This window comes from Magnolia sinica, chromosome 11 (assembly GCF_029962835.1).
Source record: "Magnolia sinica isolate HGM2019 chromosome 11, MsV1, whole genome shotgun sequence".
In the NCBI taxonomy this organism is placed as follows: domain Eukaryota; kingdom Viridiplantae; phylum Streptophyta; class Magnoliopsida; order Magnoliales; family Magnoliaceae; genus Magnolia; species Magnolia sinica.
Window position 1 is genome coordinate 5,967,588 of NC_080583.1, and position 21,828 is coordinate 5,989,415.

A 21,828-nucleotide genomic window follows, 5' to 3' on the forward strand; every position below is an offset into this window, starting at 1 on the left:
AGAAAGAGCCGTTGGAGTCTGACAAGTTGTAAATGAAATCCTTAGTTTTTGCTTGTAAATGAGAAGGGGCAAAAAGCTGTAAATCATTTACAGTCTGGCCATCCAAACACAAGTTGTAAATGATTTATTGCCTCATTTACAGGCATCCAAATGACCCCTTAGTTGTTCATTTGACAGACACCGATTTAAGAAACTTTGATCAATGTGATTTCAGTCCATGCTCCATCCACAGTGGGCCTTTCAGTTTGGACATTTTGGATCATAGTTAACTGAATCACAGTTCAGTTTATTCGGATTTAAATTCACAGTTTGCAATTCAACATATTTCAGAATTCCTCAATTTGTTCGGTAGTTAGTCTCATTTAGTTCTCTTTTCAATTTGTCGGATTCACAACTTGAATTACCCATGTCTGATATATGGTACGATGCTCTAGCTCGGCATAGGAGGCCAGATTCCAACAAATAAATGCCTGTCAGAGGTTACGAGATTAGAATCATTTAATCAATATAATGATAACCTATCTACAGTGGGTTCCAAAATTTGGACGCTTAACTTCACTTAATATATGACAAATGTTCAATTTCTAAAATTTTCCACCATCTGTTTTCAAGCTGTGGACTGGGAATGGGCATGGAATGTATGGCTCAAATCAATTTCTGGGTTGGGCATGGGATGCATGGCTTGATCAATTTCTAGGTTGGGCCCGGGCTCCAAGTAATTCTGGCCACACCTGCTAGGCCTATTTGATGTGAACATGTGGGTCTATCCTATGCCTTTCAAGTCCATTAGGCAACACATGCATTCGGCCCCACCTGATGAACAGATGTATCATATTGGTACCTATAATTTTTTGGGCTGGGATAAGTCAGGCCCAGGCTCTATGATTTTCTTTTGGATCTCAGGCTTGGGCTGCTGTGATTGACCATGGTAGGTTAGACCAGGCTCGGGCCTAGCATGGCCCCAGCCCTTCCACCCCTACAGAACCGATTGATTTGCTAACTCGGCCGTTTTGCATCCATAGAATGACCTGGACTGTTTGTGTTTTCATTACCACCGTACAAAAGCTATGGTCTTATAATCATGCTTCATTGATGATGCACACCTTTAAAATTCTTGGAACTTAAATATGAGCCACTAAATATTCATTTCACACAACAATCACCTGGTCAAATAAAATAAAATAAAAAACTTTTCTTTTCTTTTAATGGCCTGAGTAGCATCAGTCCAGGACATGAACGAACGGTTCAGATTATCTTTCAAGAGAGACGTGCGTGTAATAAAATAGACACGTAGAAATCCTCAATTTAATGGATATGATTAACCTAGCGAACATATACAAATGCATAACAACAGCCCTCCAAAAACACAGCTTTATGCATTTTTCTTCCCAATATTACAACACACTCCCACAGCTTATCTTTCCTGATCCCTCTGATCACTGCTGGCTGTACCGGGAACTGCAGGAAGTTGATTGTCTTTCTTATCCTTCCCAGCAGTGGCGGACGAGGACCCATTCCCATTCCGGCATGTAGCTAACTCCTTCGCCTCAGCAGGGTTCAATGTGGGACCCATCCCTTCTTCAATCGGAAGGGTCCGCTTTGAGCCCTCTAATGCAACACCTAGCACTATGTTCTCCTCCAAGGCAGGCCTGGCAATCGGTGGGGTTGGGGGTGTGGGTGGTGACCTCTCACTTTCATGCTTCACGTGATATGTTGATGGCAGACTGTCCGTCTTTTCGCCTATTGAGTCCAGGCCTTCAAGCTGTTGCTTGGGCAAGGGGGGTGATGCTGGAACTACAGATGGAGCACCTTCGACCTTCCCGCTCTTTGAGCGAGCATCTCCAGAACCTGCCTTCTTGGACTGCCTGTTGTCAGAGGCATGTTGGGCTGAGGTGTCTGTTGCTGAACCTGTCTCCTTGGAGTCCAGCACAACTGCCTTCGCAACTTGTTCTTCATTTGCACGTGGGGAACGTGCTTTTGTTGTTCTATCGTCACTGTGGATTCTAGATGGGGGCTCAATCAGCAGCAATGGTCGGGGAGTGGCTGCTCCAGCACGGGTGAAAATGGTCTCTGAAAACGGGATGTTGTCCACATCAGCATCAGCATATATCTTCTGAACCGTGCGGATCGGAGTGGCCAGCCGGGCACGGTGATGGCTGACGACTCTGAGAAGATCCAACAAAATGGCCTCCTGTTTTTAAAAACACCAATTGGTTTCAAATGAGCTCAAAGCATTTTCCCTGCCATACCCAAATGAATTCAATTGAACTCTAAAACAGTTTTTCTGATGCAAGGTTCTGACAACGAAGCCAATGAAGAGTGGTTGATTCCACAAACTCAAATTTGGTGGGCACTGTGTTGCACATGAGCTCATGGGTTTCAACCAGCTCATAAAAGAACAGAGAAAAGAGAAGGAAAGAAAAGAAAAGAAAAACTGGGAAGATTATGACTAGCAGCTTCAAATTTGAGCTTCACAATGTTTGGTTTTCAGACCCTTCAGCACCAAGCTATTCAATAACTGTAATGGCCGCCGTTGCTACCGTTACGATAGGGACTGTAATGGCTGTCATGGCCAAATTTAAAAACACCATTACCACTATGTAACGGTCATAACGGCAGTTACATAACCATAATCATGTACCATGCCGAGCACCATACACTGAACAACCTAATACCGAACAATGGGTCCTGCATGCGATGCCACAGATCCATAAGAAAGATCATCAACACAGAGGAAGCATTAAGTCACAATAGATACTGTTTTCTACCTTAAAAGTAAATTTTATGGGTACATGTCATGGTTAAGATTTTCAAAGTTGGGATCTAAGTTTCAGTGGGATGATGCCTTCTGCCAAATACACCATCTGCTGTAACACCCAATCATGTGCGTACATATTACATATGTATGCATGACGTATGCACTTATGTATGCATGCAGCATGCAGCATATCTGCATACATACATACATACAATCAATTGCCTTCTGAAAAGAGTGCTTTAAAAGTAGTCCCACATTGGGAAAAGACGAGCTAGTTCTCTACTTAAAAGTAGGCTATCTAGAGCTTCCAAGCATCCCCTCGATGGCTTGGAAGGATGTTCTGAAGTAGGGGAAGCATATTAGCATGGGAAGAATAAGCAACAAAAATTGGATGCTACTTAGCAAATGATGGGGGAGCTTGGAGAGGAGCCAAATGCATTGTGGAGGGATAAGGTGCTCGTTTAGCAAGATCCTAGGGTGAGAGTAGGGCTGTTCACGAGTCAAGATAGCTCGAAAAGCTCGCTCGACTCGGCTTGAGTCAGCTCGGATTGACTCGACTTGAATGACCGATTCAAGTCAAGCCAAGCTAATTATTTAAAGCTCGAGTTGAGTTCAAGCCAAGTTCGACCAGGGGGCATTTCAGCTCGACTCGAACTCGAACTCGACTCGACTCGAAGCTCGAACTCGAGCTCGACTCGACTCGATTAATAAAAATATTAAATATTAAATATTTTATATATATATATATATATATATATATATATATATATATAAAAGTTTTAAGTTTAAACTTAAAAATAAAAAAATAAAAAACAAGCCCTAGAGTTTCTACCCGACTGCATGCACTCCCTTCCCTTTCCCTTTCTTCTCTTTCTCTGCCCACTGCCAGCTGCACGCCCACCCGGACCACCACCACCAGTTTTCATTTTAGCTCCACAATAATATGATTTCAATCTCTTGAGATCTACTTCTTAGGCGAGAAACCCAAGAAATCCGAGATGGGTTTTTCTCAGATTTGTTAGAGCTTCAAGGAAATCCAATGATCTGATTGGCTAGAGCTCTTTAATTAGATTTCTGATCTGTGTTCTGCTCTATTTCTTTTCTAGTACTTGGATTTTTACTGGTGGAAGAAGATCAAGAACAGATTGGTTCTTACAGGTTTCCTCATCCGATTCGAAGCTTTGTTTGGTTTTTTCATCGGGTTTTATTTTGATTCTTTTAAGATTTTTGAATTTTTCATCAATGGAGGAGGATCAAGAACAGAATCCATTACTCTCTCACCCAACAAGCTCGAGCTCGACTCGAGGTAAACTTGACTCGACTCGAACCACTAGCTCGACTCAAACTCGACTCGATAGCTTTGGCAAACAAGCCAAGCTTCAATGTTGAGCTCGAGGCCAAGCTCGAGCTTGAGCTCGAACTCGAGTACATCATGGACAAGCCAAGCCAAGCTTGGCCCACCTCGACTCGACTCGGCTCGATGCCCACCTCTAGGTGAGAGTGGTATCTCTTGAACCCAGCTTTCATGTCTCTTTACTCTGTCCTCTTGTAAAGATTGCTGCGTGACAGATTGTTATGAGCACACAGGGTGGTCCATCGTGTAGAATAACAAGCTTTGCCGAAATATGAAGGGTGGGAGATTGAAAGATTCCAACTCATGGGAATCTTAAATGAGATATATATCGATGTGAATGGGGCAGATTGGAAGATTTGGGAGGGGGCGTAAGACTCTTCTCATTCACTTGAAAGGCAGAACCATAAATATTGTCCAAAATAGTGGAGGGTGATTGGTAATATTCCATTACTTGAAAACCATTGGATGCTAGAGCCAATGAAACAGTTGCAACCATGAATTCCTCATTCATTGCAATGATCTCAAAGGGACAGTATAAAAACTTAAAGAGTTCCGAGGAGTCTCCCTTATAGTTGCACAAATGTGAAGCGAATCAGCAACAAAGTCAGGTGCGAGAGCAGGGAAGCATCTCTTTCAAAATATAAACAAGTATAAATATTTAGGAAGCGAGAGTAGGAGCAAGATTCCGAAGAGGGGATTCAAAGCGGGAGTGGCACCTAATTAGAAGGATCCTGCAACTAAGGATTCCCTGTGCACACAAGTTAAGGGAAATCATGTCCTCTAAGTGCAAAGGCTTTTGCATGGATGAGTATGGCGAATAAAATATTCACTATTGACAATTTGCACAGAAGACACCAAGCTTTCCTGAGTATTTGCTTCTGATGTTGGGAGGGTAATGTGGCATGGAGTTGTGGAACATTTTCCCTTCAACAAATAGGGAGGTGTGAAGCAATGTCCTTCCTCTTTTGGCAATGGGTGCTTAACGGTTCCTTGGGAATTTGTTCGAAAGGCTAATCCTTGGAGGAATACACTTTGGAGAATGATGCCTTCTGCTGCTAAGTGAGGTTTATGTAGGGCTGTACACGAGCCAAGCTAGCTCGAAAAGCTCGCTCGGCTTGGCTCGATCTAGCTCGGCTTGAACAACGACTCGAGGCGAGGCGAGCCAAGCTTCATATGACCCAGCTCGTTTCGAAAACAAGCCGAGTTCGAACATAGAGGAGCTGGACTCGACTCGAATATTTTATATATATATATATATATATATATATATATATATATATATATATATATATATTATTTTATTTTTTATTTTTTTAAAAAAAAAGAAAACTTAAACCCTACCCTACCCGTCCGTCCATTTCTTACCATTTCCCTACCTTACCCAGCCCGGCGCCTCTCTCTCTCTCTCTCTCTCTCTCTCTCTCTCTCTCTCAACACCAATAACAAGGTACCTCTATGGCTCTATCTAATATATATATATATATATATATATTATTAATTAATTATTTATTTGATATAGGGGTTGGGTTGCCGATTGGGTGCTGGATTGGGTCGAGTTGGGAGTAGGCTCGACTCGAGATAAGCTCGCCTTGACTCAATCCAGTAGCTCGCCTCGAGCTTGACTCGAAAAGTTTGGGAAACGAGCCAAGCTCCAATGGTAAGCTCAAGGCTGAGCTCCAGCTTGAGCTCAAACTCGAGGAGAGCAAGGACGAGTCAAGCCAAGCTTGGCCCACTTCGACTCGACTTGGCTCGATGTACAACCCTAGGTTTATGGAAAGAAAGGAATGGTGCTTTGACAACAAAGTCTCCTCTAATAAGCATCAAATGGATTATCCCTTGGCTCCTCAATTGGGCTTTTGTGAGGCCTGAGTTCAAAGATGCATCGAGAGATGACCCTGGAGACCTTTTCCGAGGTTGAAAGGTCAGTCATTACCTTAGGAGAGGAAATTTAAACTTAAGCAGTGCTTGGAACCCCTCCAGCCAGCTTTTGGAAGCTTGATTTTGATGAGTGCTCCCTGGGCAAACCAGGTACTTTAGGAATAGGTGCATTGTGAAACTGTGAATGAGTAGCAATGTAGTGTGGTTGGATCCAATAAGGAGGTTTTTTGCTTCAAGAGGGATTGTAAACTTCTCCAATTCATTTTCCTGGATGCACATTGTTGAATGTGATTCTAGGAACGCTATCAAACAAATAGGTCTCATCGACAGGTTCTGGGCCCTGGAAATTGCATGTGTAAATCTAGTCTCTGGTTTGAATGTGGCGATGTCGAATGTTTTGAGGGATGCCAATTCTCTTGCGAAAGAGGGAATGACAACTATCAATCCCTATAGGCTCATCATTTTCCCTCCATTAAGTTGTAACTTTGCTTTCCTTTATTATTTGCTTATTTATTTTAAATGTCTAACATGTTCAACATGAACATGTGGTGGGTATAGAATCTGATTTCCTTCTTAAAATCTCAATTGGAGTACGAACTTGAATGGCAAATGAAGTCTGCTTACCTTGACACAAAGGTACTCTTCAATATGTGAGGTCTTCACAAAGCAGGATACCAGAATCTGTCACACCATGAACCCCAAGAACAGATATAGCAGATCACATGATAATGTTGTAAATAATCAGCGCAGCCACACCATACAATTAATTTACAAGGAATTGTCACCGACAACCAATCATATGCTACAGCCTACTTTCTTTTCCCTTAAGAGTTTCTGTTTCCAATTTTCCCTTGAAAATATAATATATTCTCAGGGGAAATGATGTAAAAGAGTGGTTGCAGGTAATCAATCCTCTTTATTTATCATTGAAGTGACACTAGAAATTTACAGCGGAAAAAGTCGACACAAAGGTTTACCAAAAGGGCCTGGTTTTCTGGATTTATATTCTCCAAAAAGACTCTTCTGTGCAACCTTTGCTGCTCTACTTGAGGATTTTTTGCCAAGACCTTACGCATATCTGCCACAATATTCTGCACAAAGGGTGGTAGCTACTTATTACACTTGGAAAAAGTCCATGAGATTAAGCTGCCACACAAATGTGTATTGACCAGCAGGTTCACCCTCATCGTCACTTACATTTATCTTATTGACATCCAAGTGACTAATGGCAATGTGGGTTTTGATACGCCAATGAGTCTTCTGAGTGAGATTCCTCACAACACTCACTGTGAACTTGTGATTCGGAATGTGAACCGCCTCACGATCATCACCTCTTATGATTGTTGGTGACCACCATCCTACATGCTGTAACAGCATTGAAGAACAATAAAATGCAAACAGCAGACTAAAAGGTTTTATACATACATAAATGATAAACCCATTTTGACTGTGACAGAGAGATCTTTATGTCCATTTCTGAACTGATTATCAAATCACTGAAATAATTTCTAACAGTGAATATTGATACCCAGTACTGACCTCAACTGTACCAGAAACTTCATAGCCTTCAATCTTAGTTTGAATCCATTCGTTCACAATAAATGGCCGCGTCGCATGGATCATGACACTCGAAAGGAAGTTTGTGAATATCTGCACACATCAGATAATATTCATCCACCTCTCCATTAAACAAAAACCTAGTTAATGAAAGGATCAAGACCATAAAAGGTGGTTAGCCTCACTAATATGTACAGATGCAAAACGATGATAGTTCAATTTCATGGTCAGCTAAGAGAGAATCTCAATGGGCCAAAAAGTATAAAGGAAATACAGCTGCACCTCACGACCCGCAAGTGTCAGCAGTACTGTTCCAAGACCTCCTGCAGTGAGCCATCTCTGGGTAGAGAAACCCAGCAACTCCATGAATAATGAAACTGCAGCAACCCACACTGCAGTGTACACGGCTTTTCCAGCAAATTGGAAACCCATCTACAAGAAAGCAAGAAACATTAGATTAATATCAGAATGGCCCCTGCACCCTGGCATCATCATTATGACCAGCCAGATTGATACAAGATCCTGTAAGACTAAACCAGTTGGTGGGAAAAGGAGAAAGAAAGAGAATATGTGTGTTTTTTTCCTCCAAGGTCACTTACATTGCTTAGGACAGTCAAGCATCAAACATGAAAACGGTAATATTAGAGTTTTTTTTTTCCCTGATTTCATTTCAAATAAAATGTTTTACTTGCCCAGAGACATATATATATATATATATATATATATATATATATATATATATATATATATATATATATATATATATAAAGAAATATCCTTGCCCAGCTGAATCATTTTTCTTTTCTTTTTGTGTAGATAACTAATGTGATTTCAGCTTTAAGCCCTCCTACAGCTTCAAGAATATGACAAAACCAATGAATTATAATGTGATAATAGATAACAGAAAATTATTTGATAACCCTCCAATTATATACAAATGTTTCCACTTAGTCCCATTTGGGGGGTAGTTGGTTAGGTAAGCATGGGCTTGAACTCGAGATCCCAATGTTGAAACACACTCTATCTACCACTTGGTCCAGTTGATGGTATTATCCCACTAGAAACCAAAACCCCAAAAACCTTTTTTCCCAACAAATCTTTTAATAATACCAACCAAAAAAAATAAATCCATTTGCCACCATACTTCTCCATCAAATCTACTAAATACATAAAATGAGGAAAGAAAAAACAGAAACCATGCCTGCATATTTAAAACCAAAACTCATAGTTAGATTCAATGAATTCTAGAAATCCATGGATTAAAAACCCTGTTGCTTTCTTCAGACTTGGTAATTCTCAAAGATACTGAACCTTTAAACCCGTTAGTCAGTCTCTAATTCTGGTGCAACAACAACATTGCAATGAAATATAAATTCATAAAATCAAGAGGCATGGTAGCAAGTAGTTTAATGGAGAAGCAACAGAAACATACATTTCTGGCATCATTGGAGTCATTCGTCTCCATGAAGAATTTTTGTGCTTGTTGAATCAAGCTGCGTAAAAAGAATATGACCATGTTATGATGGATTCAACCCCTCGATATTTAGTGCAACAGAAAGGTGGTTGAAATGTTAAGTAATTGTTCTACATATCAAACCAAAAAACTATGCAAAATAATAATTCTCTATTAAAAAAGAAAATTAAATTTAATAAAAGATTAGATCATCACTGGTGAGTAAGACAACATTCTATATATAACTGAAAAATAAGCTCAATTTTGGAACATAACAACCAATGAAATATATCATCATCTAACCCTCATCCCAATTAATTGGGGTCAGCCACATGAATCTTGTTCTGCCATTCCACTCCATCAAGGGCAAGCTTGGATTCATGATGAAAGTTATGGCATAAGTTTGATGCCGGCTGCCAATCTGATGCAAACCTCCTCTTTTATTTGGGCTGGGGACCGGCAATGAGAGCACAAAACTCCCACAGACACAATGTAACAGACTATTACATATTTTGATTACAATCAAGCACACTATCTAATAGTCTATTACATAGGTTGACTACAATGAATGAAATATATGCTACATGAAAAACCAAAAATATTAATAATAAAAAAAGACGTTGAAATAATATGTCCAATCTAAACATAGTCAAGCTTTTCAAAAAATAAAGAATAAAAGCGCTCCGTTGTTAACTGCGATAAATACTCAAATTGCCCCAAATGTTTTTACGAATCATTGATAAAAAGAAATTTATATTTATTATTCACTAGGTTAGTTGCATGACTGCTACAACGTCATCAATAATTTCTTGAAGAAATAAACAATGATGCTTCAGAAATCACACTCACCTTGATAGACAATATGCAAAGGCAAGCACAGTTGATAATGATTTTACAAAATTCAAAAGCCGTTGCTTAATGGCTTGGCTTGCCTCTGATGGTAGAGTTACTGGATCCAGCACTCTGCGCAAGAAGCCCACTAGTATAAGTTAACTGGTGACTTCACGAAGTAATGGTTTTGGGGTTAAAAGACCAACAAAAGATAAGGTGACACAGAAGATGAATATGCCTGCAAATGAGTGTTGCTCCTGTCCATAGCAGAAAAGGTTGCAGATAGGAGGTGAAGACGCGATAAGTTCTACTCTTTTTCCAACTACTATCACTCCGCTGTTAGGAAATTAGAGGAAACAACAGTGTTAAGCCACTTTCTGACCAGAAATAACTGTGCACTTTTTTTGTAATTTACAGTAAAAAGTTAAAGAGATCGGAATTCACAGTAGAACATGATAAAAGAGTCCTGTAGTATCATACATGGAGGAATAGATTTCTGCTGTGGCGCATGAGTGGCCCAAGACCCCACACAGCAAAAGCAATGATCCCGACTGCTGGGACCAACTGAAGTACAAGAGGAGTTCCATTCAAATACTTATATGATCTGCGTAGTACACTCAAATTATGTTTCTTTTGTACAGGAAATGAAGAACAAAAGAGGTGATGTTCAAACTATAAAACAAGGAAACAACAAAATAAGATTGATCCTCACGTACCAATAAACAATCCCAAATCTATGATGTTCAGAACAAGGATAAGCAAAATCAATTCAAAGAGGAGTACAGGTGAATACCACAATCATCTAAAATATCAATCGCATAGGAAAAAACAGTCTTAAGTGAGCACACACATGCATGCATACTCGTACATGTGTACAAGCATGTGCGCCATTGTCTGCTTAAATTTTTATTGATCTAAATATACTGGCGGGGTTAAAAATAGCATCTCTGTAGCCATCCTTTTGTGGGGTATTGAGGGGTAGGGCTGGCAATATCTGTTTACCCGACATCTCCGACCCAAGAAAATTGGATGCAGATACGGGATTTTTATCCTACTACCCAACTTCTAGGCAAATCGTATACAGAATATTACCATATCCGTCGTTTACCCGATTATCCAAGGGCATTTTCGTTATTTACTCAATATATTAAATTATACGGTGTTGACTGACTTTAAGAGCTGAACACGAGTCGAGTTCGAGTTCGAGTCGAGCTAGGCCAAGCTCGGCTCAGCTTGACCCAAGCTCGAGCTCAACTTGACTCAGTTTTCGAGCTCAACCCTCTAGCTCGCCTCGGCTTGTTGGTTCGAGCTAGGATCGAGTCGGGTCGAGCGAGTTGTTCAAGTCGAGTCAAGCTATATGAATTTTCTTAATATTGTTTTAAAAATCGTAATAAAATCATTAAAATTGTAATACACATTATATATATAATATATAAAATTCGAGCGAGTTAGGTTCGAGTCGGGATCAAGTTGGGTTCGAGCTTGGTTTCGAGTCTAGTCAATTCAAGCTTGACCCAGCTTGAACTCGACTCGATTTTTTTCAAGCTACAGATTTAGGCGCTCGAATTGACCCGAACTAGTCCGCAAGTCAAGTCGGATCGAGCTCAACTGAGTTGGTTCGAGGGAATTTTTTGAGCTAGCTCAACTTGTGTTCAGCTCTAACTGACATTAACATGGATTATGAGGTTGATATGGTCACCGTTATACTTATCTTTTGCCGAAGACGTAAAGTTTTTGTTTAAATGCTTTAGGATTTTTTTTCTTAATATTAGCTCATTATCTTATGGAAATTGTTTTGCTATTCTTAAATCTTAGTATTTTATTAATTATTAGATATGCAACCTATTTTAGTTTCTTTAATTAAATATTAATCGGACATCCAGTTATCCGACTATTTGACTTATATCCGATTTCTTTGGATATTATCCGCATCGGACCTATATTTGAATTCTTTGGACAACATCCAAATCCGTACCCGTATCTGATGTCCAAGTCGGATATCAGATACGGATATTGCAATATCCGACACGTTTACAACCCTATTGGAGGTACAAACGTCAACAGACTGAAAGGGGTCTTGGTGGCAGCTAATCCTCTAGAGTTGAGAGTAAATATTTTTGGATGGCCCCACCGAGCTGATTGTTGGTATGCACTCCAATAGCAGTGGTCAGGGTAAACCCTGGGCGGGCTATATTTTGATGATGTGTTTTTTAATGACTACAGAAATGTAATGCTTGACATTGCTATGCCAATTAGCCAGCAGGCAACACAAACATGACTCCAGCAGAAGTTGCAGCACTAAGGAACAATGTAAATTACCCAATTCTATTTATGTTTGTGATGTGGACATCCATATACATACAGAAGATGGACACAGAAAGAAGACAATACCTAGTCAAAGCCAGAGTAGCAGCTTTCAGAATGGGAGCCTCATTTGCTCGACCTGGTGTTAAAAAAGATCTGCAAACGAAAATATTATATCTGGAAGGAAAACAATGTATTGGTCTGTGGAGAGTGTCTGAAAGATGGAGAGCCCAAGCATCCTGTAGCTGCAAATGAAATCAACAGAATTTCTTTAAACTTCTTTTACAAAGAGTTACACTAGAAGCATTGCTGCAATCCAAGCTAGTAATAAACTCATCGGTCCACCAAAATTCGATTGCGGAAAGATTCTAGTTCTCACACGTTTTCAATGTGAACACATTAAGTCCAAAATCACTATCGTTTTGAGGATGTCAGCTTATGCTATTGGGAATCAGTGGCATAGTCTCGTGACACAGCACATGGGTGTTCCCCCGGTTAAAACATTTTACTTAGTGGGTGCACCCTTGCATTGCTTCAGCAAGTCTCTTCTCTTGTTTTCTTTCTTCTCGTTTGCATTTTGATCTTCGGATCTTTCTTTTAAAGAATCTATCGTTATTTGCTCCAAAAAAAAAAGAAGAAGAAGAAGAAGAAGAAGAAGAAAGAAACCTTTGTCCTTACACTAGTGTACCACTACAGTCATTCATAATAATTACCAGATGATAGAAATAGAATTCAGATTAGAGAGAGAGAGAGAGAGAGCGCGCGCTATAATTTGAGTCTAGAGAAGAAAACTTCTTTTTATGAATTATATTTTGAGTCTTCAACAATGCTGCAGGGTGAATCATAATGTGGCACCACAGGAAGTCAATTTTTGGATCCATAAGCCAAATTCCATGATAAAATAAAATGAAATGGGAAAAATCTAAGACACGAAATTATTGTTCATATTAATAATCATGTAAATATGCATGTTAAAACATAAAATGTGTGCCACAATTATTATAATTATAACATAACAAAATGCAACAAGCAAAAGGACCAGAATCCATGTCACAGAAATCAAAGTAAGCCATACCAAAGCATGTGAAGAAAGGGCAGGTCTCAATAAATGTAGTCTGCTCGTTCTTATCATACTCCTCTGAAAATCAAAGACGCAGTCAATCTCTATACAAATACAAATGCAGCATAAAAATAAGCCACAGCTAAAAGAACCTACGTAGCAAAAGAACATCAAGAGGAGGATAAAGTACCTTAGATTGGTTAGGATGTCCCAATACTCCATACTGCTTGCATGTTCCCAATTCATGGAACAATTGCAAAGAACCAGCAGCAATCATTGTAGAAAAAAAAAGAGAGAGAGAGAGATCGGGAGATGCAGCTAGCGGCAAAAACTCATAATATTGCACAGTTTTGCTAACCTGTAAACTCCAGATAAATCTTGAAACAGCTACCAACAAGACAGCTGGAAATAAGGCACCAAATTAAGGACCATGCACAATGGGAGCCTCAAAAAAATCCAAAACCTGTCAAAGAAAATCTAAAGTTCAGCAGGCATGCTTATGATTGAAGATTGTTCAAGAATGAAACACATGAAAATCATCATCATCATCTAAGCCTTATCCGAACTAAATGGGGTAGGCTACATGAATCCTTTTCCGCCATTCCACTCTGTCAAGGACCACAACTTTAGTTAGACCAAAGGTCATCAAGTCTTTTCCCATTACGTCCACCCACATCCTCGCGTGCCTTCCCCTTGACCTTTTAGCGCCTTCAACTTGTACGAACTCACTCCTAACCAGCATAGTTCTTGATCTCCATTGCGCATGACCAAACCATCCAAGTCTACTTTCCTTCAACTTGTTACCCATTGGTGCTACTCCTATATTCTCTCGAATGCATTCATTTCTATTACTATCCTTCCTTGTCTTGCCACTCATCCATCTCAACAACCTCATTTCAATACACTCATCCTATGGACATATTGTTCCTTAACTACCCAATATCTTGTCCATAAACCACGGCTGGTTCTATAGCCATCCGATAAAATTAAATTGCTTTTCAGTTTTGAGTGGTAGTGGTACACAACAATCACATAAAACTCCAACAGCACATCTCCATCTCTTCCACCCGGCTTGAATTCTATGGGCAACAACCTTCTCAATCACTCCATCCTCATGAATTATCAACCTAAGATATTGAAAGTGGTCATTTTGGGAAACTTCTTGGCCAACAATCTCTACTAATTCCTCGTTCCAACGCCTATTGTTACTAAAATTGCACTCCATATACTTTGTTTTAGTCCAACTAATTTTAAGTCTTTTAGATTCTAAAACGCATCTCCATAAATCTAGTTTTGTGTTTACGCCCTCCCTAATCTTATCAATCAAAACTATATCATCTACCAACAACATACACCATGGGGAACTTTCTTTCTTTCTTTTTGTACTTTTTGCCAACATCAAGAAACAAGTTATCATCCAATGGACAAAAGTTTCCAACTAAGAATTCTAAAATGTTCTCCCATTGAAACTACAGTACATGTTTTCATCTAACAGGACCTGTACTGTACCTCCCCCTCACACGAGTGCTCCCATGAACTCCTGTCCTAGAATGACGAGCACATGACCGAAGCCACTCACCAGCACAAAACATGTTACCTTCCAATGGAAAGGGTGAGAGACCGAGGGGGTCAGAAATGTCGTTACATTGCAGATTCTTGCATTGGCAGTCGAGACCAAATGCATTTTGAATAGGGGACGACAAGTATGCCAATCTAATTCCAAATTGTGGGCCCAGTGAGTGGAGCACATCATAATCGATCCCATGACTATAAGCGTCTAATCGATGGACATTGGCAAGTTGAATACAGGCCATTAACATAAACCATCATTTATAAAGCAACCGATCAGATGGTTAGGCAGACCGACCTAACCATCCATTCAAAGACAACCTAAGCATCCAACCAATGGGACCAATTCGTTTTTTCCTCTATTTCCACCTAATAAAAACAAGAGCATTACTTCCAAATGAAGCACCCAAATAAAAACTAAATAGCTGCTAAAAATAGGTGCCCCTTGAAATCAATTTATGAATAAATTCACATAAAATTCAAGTAATTACTCTCGTTAGTTCGATGAAAAGAAAAAAGTAATTTCACATACTTGGCAGGGGTAAAGATGTTAATAACACAAGAAAATCATGAATTACATAAATTCTACAAATTTTCAGAGAAAAACAGAAAAAGATCAGATACGGATTGGAACTACAGAGGCTTCGGATTGAGAATTTTCAGATACTAACCTTCCGATTTGAAAGAAGCTGCCTGAAATTCAGCTGCGCCAACGATAAGCAACCCTAGATCTGATGTAGGAAAACGAATCTCACCGTCTGGAATCAAAACCCTAGATTTCAGCTCTGCAAGACAGAAGAGGGGGGAGAGGGAGAGAGGGAGAGGGAAATGTCGGTACTCGAGCGCGGCGAAGGGTAAAGATATCTCCTTGTAGGAATGCCAAATTCCGGACGCACCATCTTCACGCGCCAAACACCAACGCACCACGCATGCCTATATGAGACATGTGTGAACAATCCTAACCGTTAATAGAGTTGAACATGGTGAATTTTGCTCAATATAGGCCATTCATATACGAAGAATGAGCAGTTGAAGATAAATGATAACCAGTCGCCTATTTTTAAAGTCAGTATGACTCAAGTGATGTGTGGGCCCATCTGAAATACAGTGTAGAAGGTATGAATCGTAGGAGTCACCATTTGAACGTCCAGGATTCTTCACACGTATGTCACATCGGCATGTGGTACGTTTTTGTATTTGGCGCTTGAAGATTGGGACTGGGTACATAGCATATCCCTGTTTCTCCTTTTCCTGGTCAAAATCGATGGAAACGATGCCGTACAGGTGGAAGACCGAAATGTGGTAGAGCAAAATATCCACCGTACTCTTCGAAGGATGATGAATGAATTTGGACCGTCCATCTAGTGGGACCCATCATAGTTGGTATATTCTTTAATCATAAATTCTATTATAAATATTAAAAATTTATTTTTTATTAAATATTTTAATATTCTCCCGTGGAATTTCAAGGACACTGATCAGATGGATATAATCATTCAATACATATGTGAATTTCAAAAATTCGATATCCATAGTAAGAGAAAATTGATGAACGGTCACAAATGACATGTTAGCCTGCCACGTGTACGGTAGAAAGATTGCTCCACCATATTCCCGTTCTGCCGGCTCTACCGCACGGCACCATCTTCCCAGGGGGACGCGGATTGCGTCCTACCCCCGCCCGGACGGTAATCCGTCTGGGCAGGGCTCTGTGGGGCCACCTTAATGTTTTATCCACGCCGTTCATCGCTTTTCACAGACCATTTTAAGGCAATAATGTAAAAATTAATCATGTCCACAGCTCCAGTGGACCACACCAAAGGAAGCTGCAGTGATAATGACACTCACCGTTGAAACCGTTCTAAGGGCCACCGTGATGTTTTTTTACCATCAAAACTATTCATAAGGTCATGTAGACGTGGATGAAGTGAAAAAACAAATATCAGCTTGATCTGAGACTTCTCTAACTCTCAAGAATTTTTTAATGGTGGAAGTTCAATCCCCACTTTGTGGTCCACTAGAGTTGTGGACCTATTTATTTTTTTGTCAAATGTCTTAGAATTATCTTTGAAAAGCTATAAACGGCGTGGATAAAACACTTACATTACGTTGGGCCCCACAGAGCCTTTCCCGGACAGATTACCGTCCAGGCGTGGGTTGGACGCAATCCGAGTCCCTTCCCAACCTTTTATCCATTTTCAGAACGGGTTTCGCGTGTCATAAAAGAGAAATTTACGACGGAGGACTCTACCTTTTATCCATTGGATATTCTTAAACAATACAAAACTTAACTTCCGAACTTAGACCTCCTCGTACGGACGACAAATTCCAGGACGAAACGGATTGGCTACTCCCTGCCACCCGCCGATGGCGGATCCTCGGTGGTCTGTGGGCCCCACCACGACGTATTCTTTTCATCCATGCCGTCCATATATTTTTCTAAATCATTTTATGATATGAGACCAAAAATGAGGTATATTCAAATCTCAAATGTACCATATTAGGAAACAGTGTTGAATGAGCGTCAACCATTAGAAACTCAGGTGGGGCCCACTGTGATGTTTGTGAGAAAACCTCCCCGTCTAATTTCATTCATAGGGTCACAAAGACCTGAATGAAGATGAAAAACAAAATTCATAATGATCCAAAACTTCTGTAACCCCTAAAAGGGTTTCAATGGTAGATGTTCAATTCCCTACTACATTTTATAGTGTGGTCCACTTGATAATTAGATCTGTCTTATTTTTCGTCTCAAGCCTTAATATGAGCTCGCCAAATAGATGGACGGTTTGGATATAACGTAGACCTCATGATGGGACACACAAAAGAAATGTGATTTCTGAAAGCCGGGTTCCCTATTGCTACGGATTATAACCGCAGCCATAAGTTAAAAGAACAACAATGGATGAATGGGCATCAATTGGCTTGAAACAGATAATGATGATGAGCCTTGCGAAGTCCACACACTTGTGCAATAAAGCTCATGTACACACCACACACACCACACATCAAGCTTGTCACGTTTAAAGGTTATATATATATGTAGTCTCATGTAGGTTAGCCTTACATATAATCACTTACCAGTTTGCTTACCAATACTATTGTCTACTTGGATTTTTATTTTTTTTATAGAAGAAAGCACCAAAAAAATAATAATAATAAATCGGGCATGTAGTGTATTGACGAAATGGGCTTGTCAAGTTTAGTTTTTTGGATGATGCTTGTTAAATATTTGATGAATGCCCAAGAGAAATATTGTTTGGATAGAAGTAATTCCATAGTTTGTGTATGAAATAAGTATTCTTTTATTCAATTATTCTATGTAATTTGGGTAGAAGCAATTCCAAAAAAAATAAAGAAAAAAGAAAAATAAATAAAAATAAAAATAAAACACACTGTGATTCCACCTCATTGCACGTCTCCAAATGCAGCCTTAGTGCTTTGTTCAAAGTTTCTGAATTTAAATGAATTAGAGATAGGGGTATAGTGCTTTAGCATCTCCACTTTTTTATTTCAGAGATGGTTATTCCGGAAGTTGATAAGATTGGCAAACTTGAATCAATGGGATTTCCAATGGCTTGCACAACAAGGGTACTCCATTATTCTGGTGGGGCAATTGATAAGAAGAGTCTCTTTTCATCTCTACTTTGCATTTTGTAATAGTGAAGTTATTATCATCTCTACTTCCGATCTCTTAGAATTGTAGCTCTCACATTATCAGTGAGGAGAGCTCAAAATTCAGCGAGGGAAGCTAGGAATTGAGCAAGGCAAATTACAAATTGAGCGAGGGAATCGAGGAATTTTCAATTTGCCCCGCTCAATTTCTAGTTTGCTCTGCTCAATTTCCAGTTTGCCCCGCTCAATTTCATATTTGCCCCGCTCAATTTCACGTTTGCCGCACTCAATTTCCAATTTGCCCTGCTCAATTTCATGTTTGCCTCGCTGAAATTTAAGCTTGCCCCGCTCAATTTCATATTTACCCCGCTCAACTTCATTTTTGCCCCACTGAAATTCAAGTTTGCCCCACTTAATTTCATGTTTGCCCCGCTCAATTTCCAATTTGCCCCGCTGAAATTCAAGCTTGCCCCGCTCAATTTCGTATTTACCCTGCTCAACTTCATGTTTGCCCTGCCGAATTTTATGTTTGCCCCACTAAAATTCAAGTTTACCATGCTTAATTTCATGTTTGCCCTGTTGAATTTTCAATTTGCCCCGCTTAATTTCCATTTTGCCCCGCTCAATTTCAAGTTTGTCACGCTGAATTTCATATTTAAAATTTAAGATGCAACTAATTGGGTCCTTCTAACCTTAGATTAATCCTACTTTTTATCTACCCTTCCTAGACCTAACATGTCACGCCCTGAAAATCGAGGGTTTAACAGATGCCCAACTCCCGAGTTCCAACGCATCACTTATGCAACATAGATAATGATAATTAAATGTTGTCAGTATTAGTGCATTAAACATGAATGAGATTATACCAAATCAGCATATCATACTCCAGAGATAATTGGATTACACAAGTGGAAGACTGTGATTAGTATATAAAGCATATAAGTGGTTGTAGGTCCCGAGAGTATGAACATGATACTAGGTTAAATAATTACATATTTAGTTCCAAAATATATAAAATAATGAAGTGTAGTGTCATTTAGTCCATATCCCTATAGCCCCGGTGACGCAACTCCAGGTCTATATAAACCCGCTGGAGAGTTGTAAGTAGGAGAACTCCTCTTAGTGGTCACAGAAGTCAGGTTCCGCCTCATAAGCCTCAACATCACCTGAAACCACATCAGAGTCTGGTTGGTGTTTTAAAACACCGTCCCACAGTGGGAGTGAGTAATCAACTCAGTGGAACTATAAGGCAAAGGTTAACATGTTATCAATTCAGTCAAGCAATAATGATAAAGCAATACAACAAGCATTTCTAAATACTCTAGTTAATGTAAGGATGATATGTATTAATGATGTATGCCCTCGCCTGCCCTCCCTCTGCGACATCATCTCACGGTCACGCATGCAACACTCCCGCTTTGTTCAACTCCAACGCCAAATGCACATGCAATGCGGTGCAGGTATGTGATTAGCTAAGTTCTTAATTAGACCTATTCATACAGTAGGTTTGGGAAGTTAAGGCACCTCCCTTTATATCATTGATCCAAACAATGATCTATCTAGGGTCGTCAATCCTAGTTAATCACATATAATAGGTAGTTCCAGGTCGCTACAGAGAGGCTTGTCACCTCAGCACAGGCCTAGTTTATACTCGAGCTTACTATGAAAAGGCTCGTCACCTTAGCATAGTCCTAGTGTATACTCGAGGTCATTACGAGAGGCTCGTCACCTGATCGTAAGCCGACAGCTCGAATACAGTGTCCCATACCACCGTATTCAGCTCACGAGTTTAGTTTGCTCATCGGTCACTAAGGGGAGGATCGTCACCCCAGCGTAGGCCGACAGCTCGACCACGGTGTCCCATGTCACCATGCCCGACTCATGAGTCTTAGCGGATCATGGTACCATGGTTAAACGGGCTTTTCACTGGTAAGTTGGTACCTTAGATTCAAGCAGTAGCGTCCATATATGGTGAACATACATTAAGTCAATCAGGTTACTTGACAAACTTAATTAGTACAAGCACACATTGAATTAATCGACATGAAGCGCATACGCACTCCTTGTGGCCTAACCACCGTCGATAATCACCGTACGACTTGGATTCATCGAACGTGTCCGTGGTGGCTAAACCAATTCAGTCACTCGATCGGAAGTCATTACCGATTGCCTGAACTACATCGTAGCCCCAATCACACTCCCAAACAATAACATTCACATGTGATGATTAAAGACAGCATGTAACAACTAATCTAAATATAAATCTCATTTAAGCATTTTAACAAACACATAGTGCACATGTTATTATACATAGGCATTTCATCCATAAATCACATAGTAGCAAGATAGGTTACATAAAGGAAACTGTAACTATAGATAAGGGAATTGAGAATCCTATCTCAACACTCTCATTAAATACTTTTCAACAAGCATCTTTTCATTTAAGCATTTTATCAAACATTTAGACTACACATATCATATACATGTAATAAATTAGTTAAAACGTATATTATAGTAAATCCTTTCACAAGGGAGTTGCCACGCGTACAACAATTATGTATTCCCAAACAACAATCATGGCAAACACAAATCATAATTTCATATTCATACAAACATTTAAACAAATATAAGGAATGCATTATTTTCAACATAGTTCATATATATGTAATATACTGAAAACATCGCATTTAAGCATATGTGATAGCAATAAAGTCAGTCATAAATCATTAACTGACATTGAAAGCCTTAAAAACCATAATCTAAACGTTTATAGTTTGCACCTTCCGTTGGTATATTTGTATCGAACTCAGTTCGAATACTTTGTCTTCGTCTACGGTACACCGACTACCTGAATCACGAAATAGGTTAGTTATTTCGTCGATTCATCTACTTAGATACCTAAAACAGTTTAGGGTTTGGATTTCTTACCTAAAAATAGAGAATCGCCGGTGTAGCGATATAAGAAGGATGATTCGACATGTGGAGCGATGGAATCGAATCCAGGCAGCAAACCCCAACTCTCTCTCACTTCTCCTCACTTTCTCCTTCTCTTTTCTCTCTTCTCTCTCCTAGGGTTTGGTAATTCGTGTGGAATGAGAGAGGGGTGGGTTAAGGCCCTTATATGCGCCCAGAACTGATGTTAATGGCCACAGGGCCATGGTATACTTAGGTTATAGCCAAGAGTCGCTTGTTTCGGTCCAGCGGGGCTCATCTGGAGGTCCATTTCCTACATACGGTCCGGTGAAAATTTCCTGACAATGGATCTATGCTAGGTTAAGTTTTTGGTCCGATCAGATTAATGGATCGACCGCGGAGGACCAGTTTCAGTTCAACGGTCATCGTCACTCGATCAGTGCCACAAGTACACTGACATGTGTAGGAAAATTTCTCTGATCCAAGGGTGTAGTTAGGTCGAATCTAACGGTTTGAAACCTTAGATTTGGCCTGCA

The 21,828-nt window shown here is 39.8% G+C and overlaps 1 protein-coding gene across 4 annotated transcripts; it reads right to left on the reverse strand.

Annotated features, from left to right (window-relative positions):
- Window positions 1-1,285: 1,285 nt before the first annotated feature.
- On the reverse strand, window positions 1,286-15,596 carry LOC131218667 (mechanosensitive ion channel protein 2, chloroplastic-like). Of its 4 annotated transcripts, none has more exons than XM_058213342.1 (14): window positions 15,436-15,596; window positions 13,386-13,658; window positions 13,211-13,273; window positions 12,223-12,374; window positions 10,312-10,435; window positions 10,070-10,167; window positions 9,850-9,963; window positions 8,980-9,040; window positions 7,830-7,979; window positions 7,530-7,640; window positions 7,188-7,355; window positions 6,968-7,081; window positions 6,615-6,671; window positions 1,286-2,191 (listed from the first exon to the last, which is right to left on the reverse strand). In XM_058213342.1, exons 2-14 carry the CDS (start codon window positions 13,470-13,472, stop codon window positions 1,415-1,417), a joined length of 2,076 nt encoding a protein of 691 aa, XP_058069325.1. In that variant the 5' UTR covers window positions 13,473-13,658; window positions 15,436-15,596; the 3' UTR covers window positions 1,286-1,414. The 4 variants fall into 4 exon arrangements, with proteins under 4 accessions (XP_058069325.1, XP_058069324.1, XP_058069326.1 ...); XM_058213341.1 differs by having other exon boundaries at window positions 12,223-12,380; XM_058213343.1 differs by lacking the exons at window positions 6,615-6,671; window positions 6,968-7,081; window positions 7,188-7,355 and having other exon boundaries at window positions 12,223-12,380.
- Window positions 15,597-21,828: the final 6,232 nt, after the last annotated feature.

Excerpts from the sequence above, each read along its gene's own strand:
- LOC131218667 (XM_058213341.1), bottom strand. The coding sequence starts at position 13,472 with ATGATTGCTGCTGGTTCTTTGCAATTGTTCCATGAATTGGGAACATGC. Across the intron at positions 7,980-8,979 it reads ACTCCAATGATGCCAGAAAT|ATGGGTTTCCAATTTGCTGG; the intron begins GTATGTTTCTGT and ends GCTTTCTTGTAG. Across the intron at positions 6,672-6,967 it reads CAGAAAACCAGGCCCTTTTG|ATTCTGGTATCCTGCTTTGT; the intron begins GTAAACCTTTGT and ends ATGGTGTGACAG.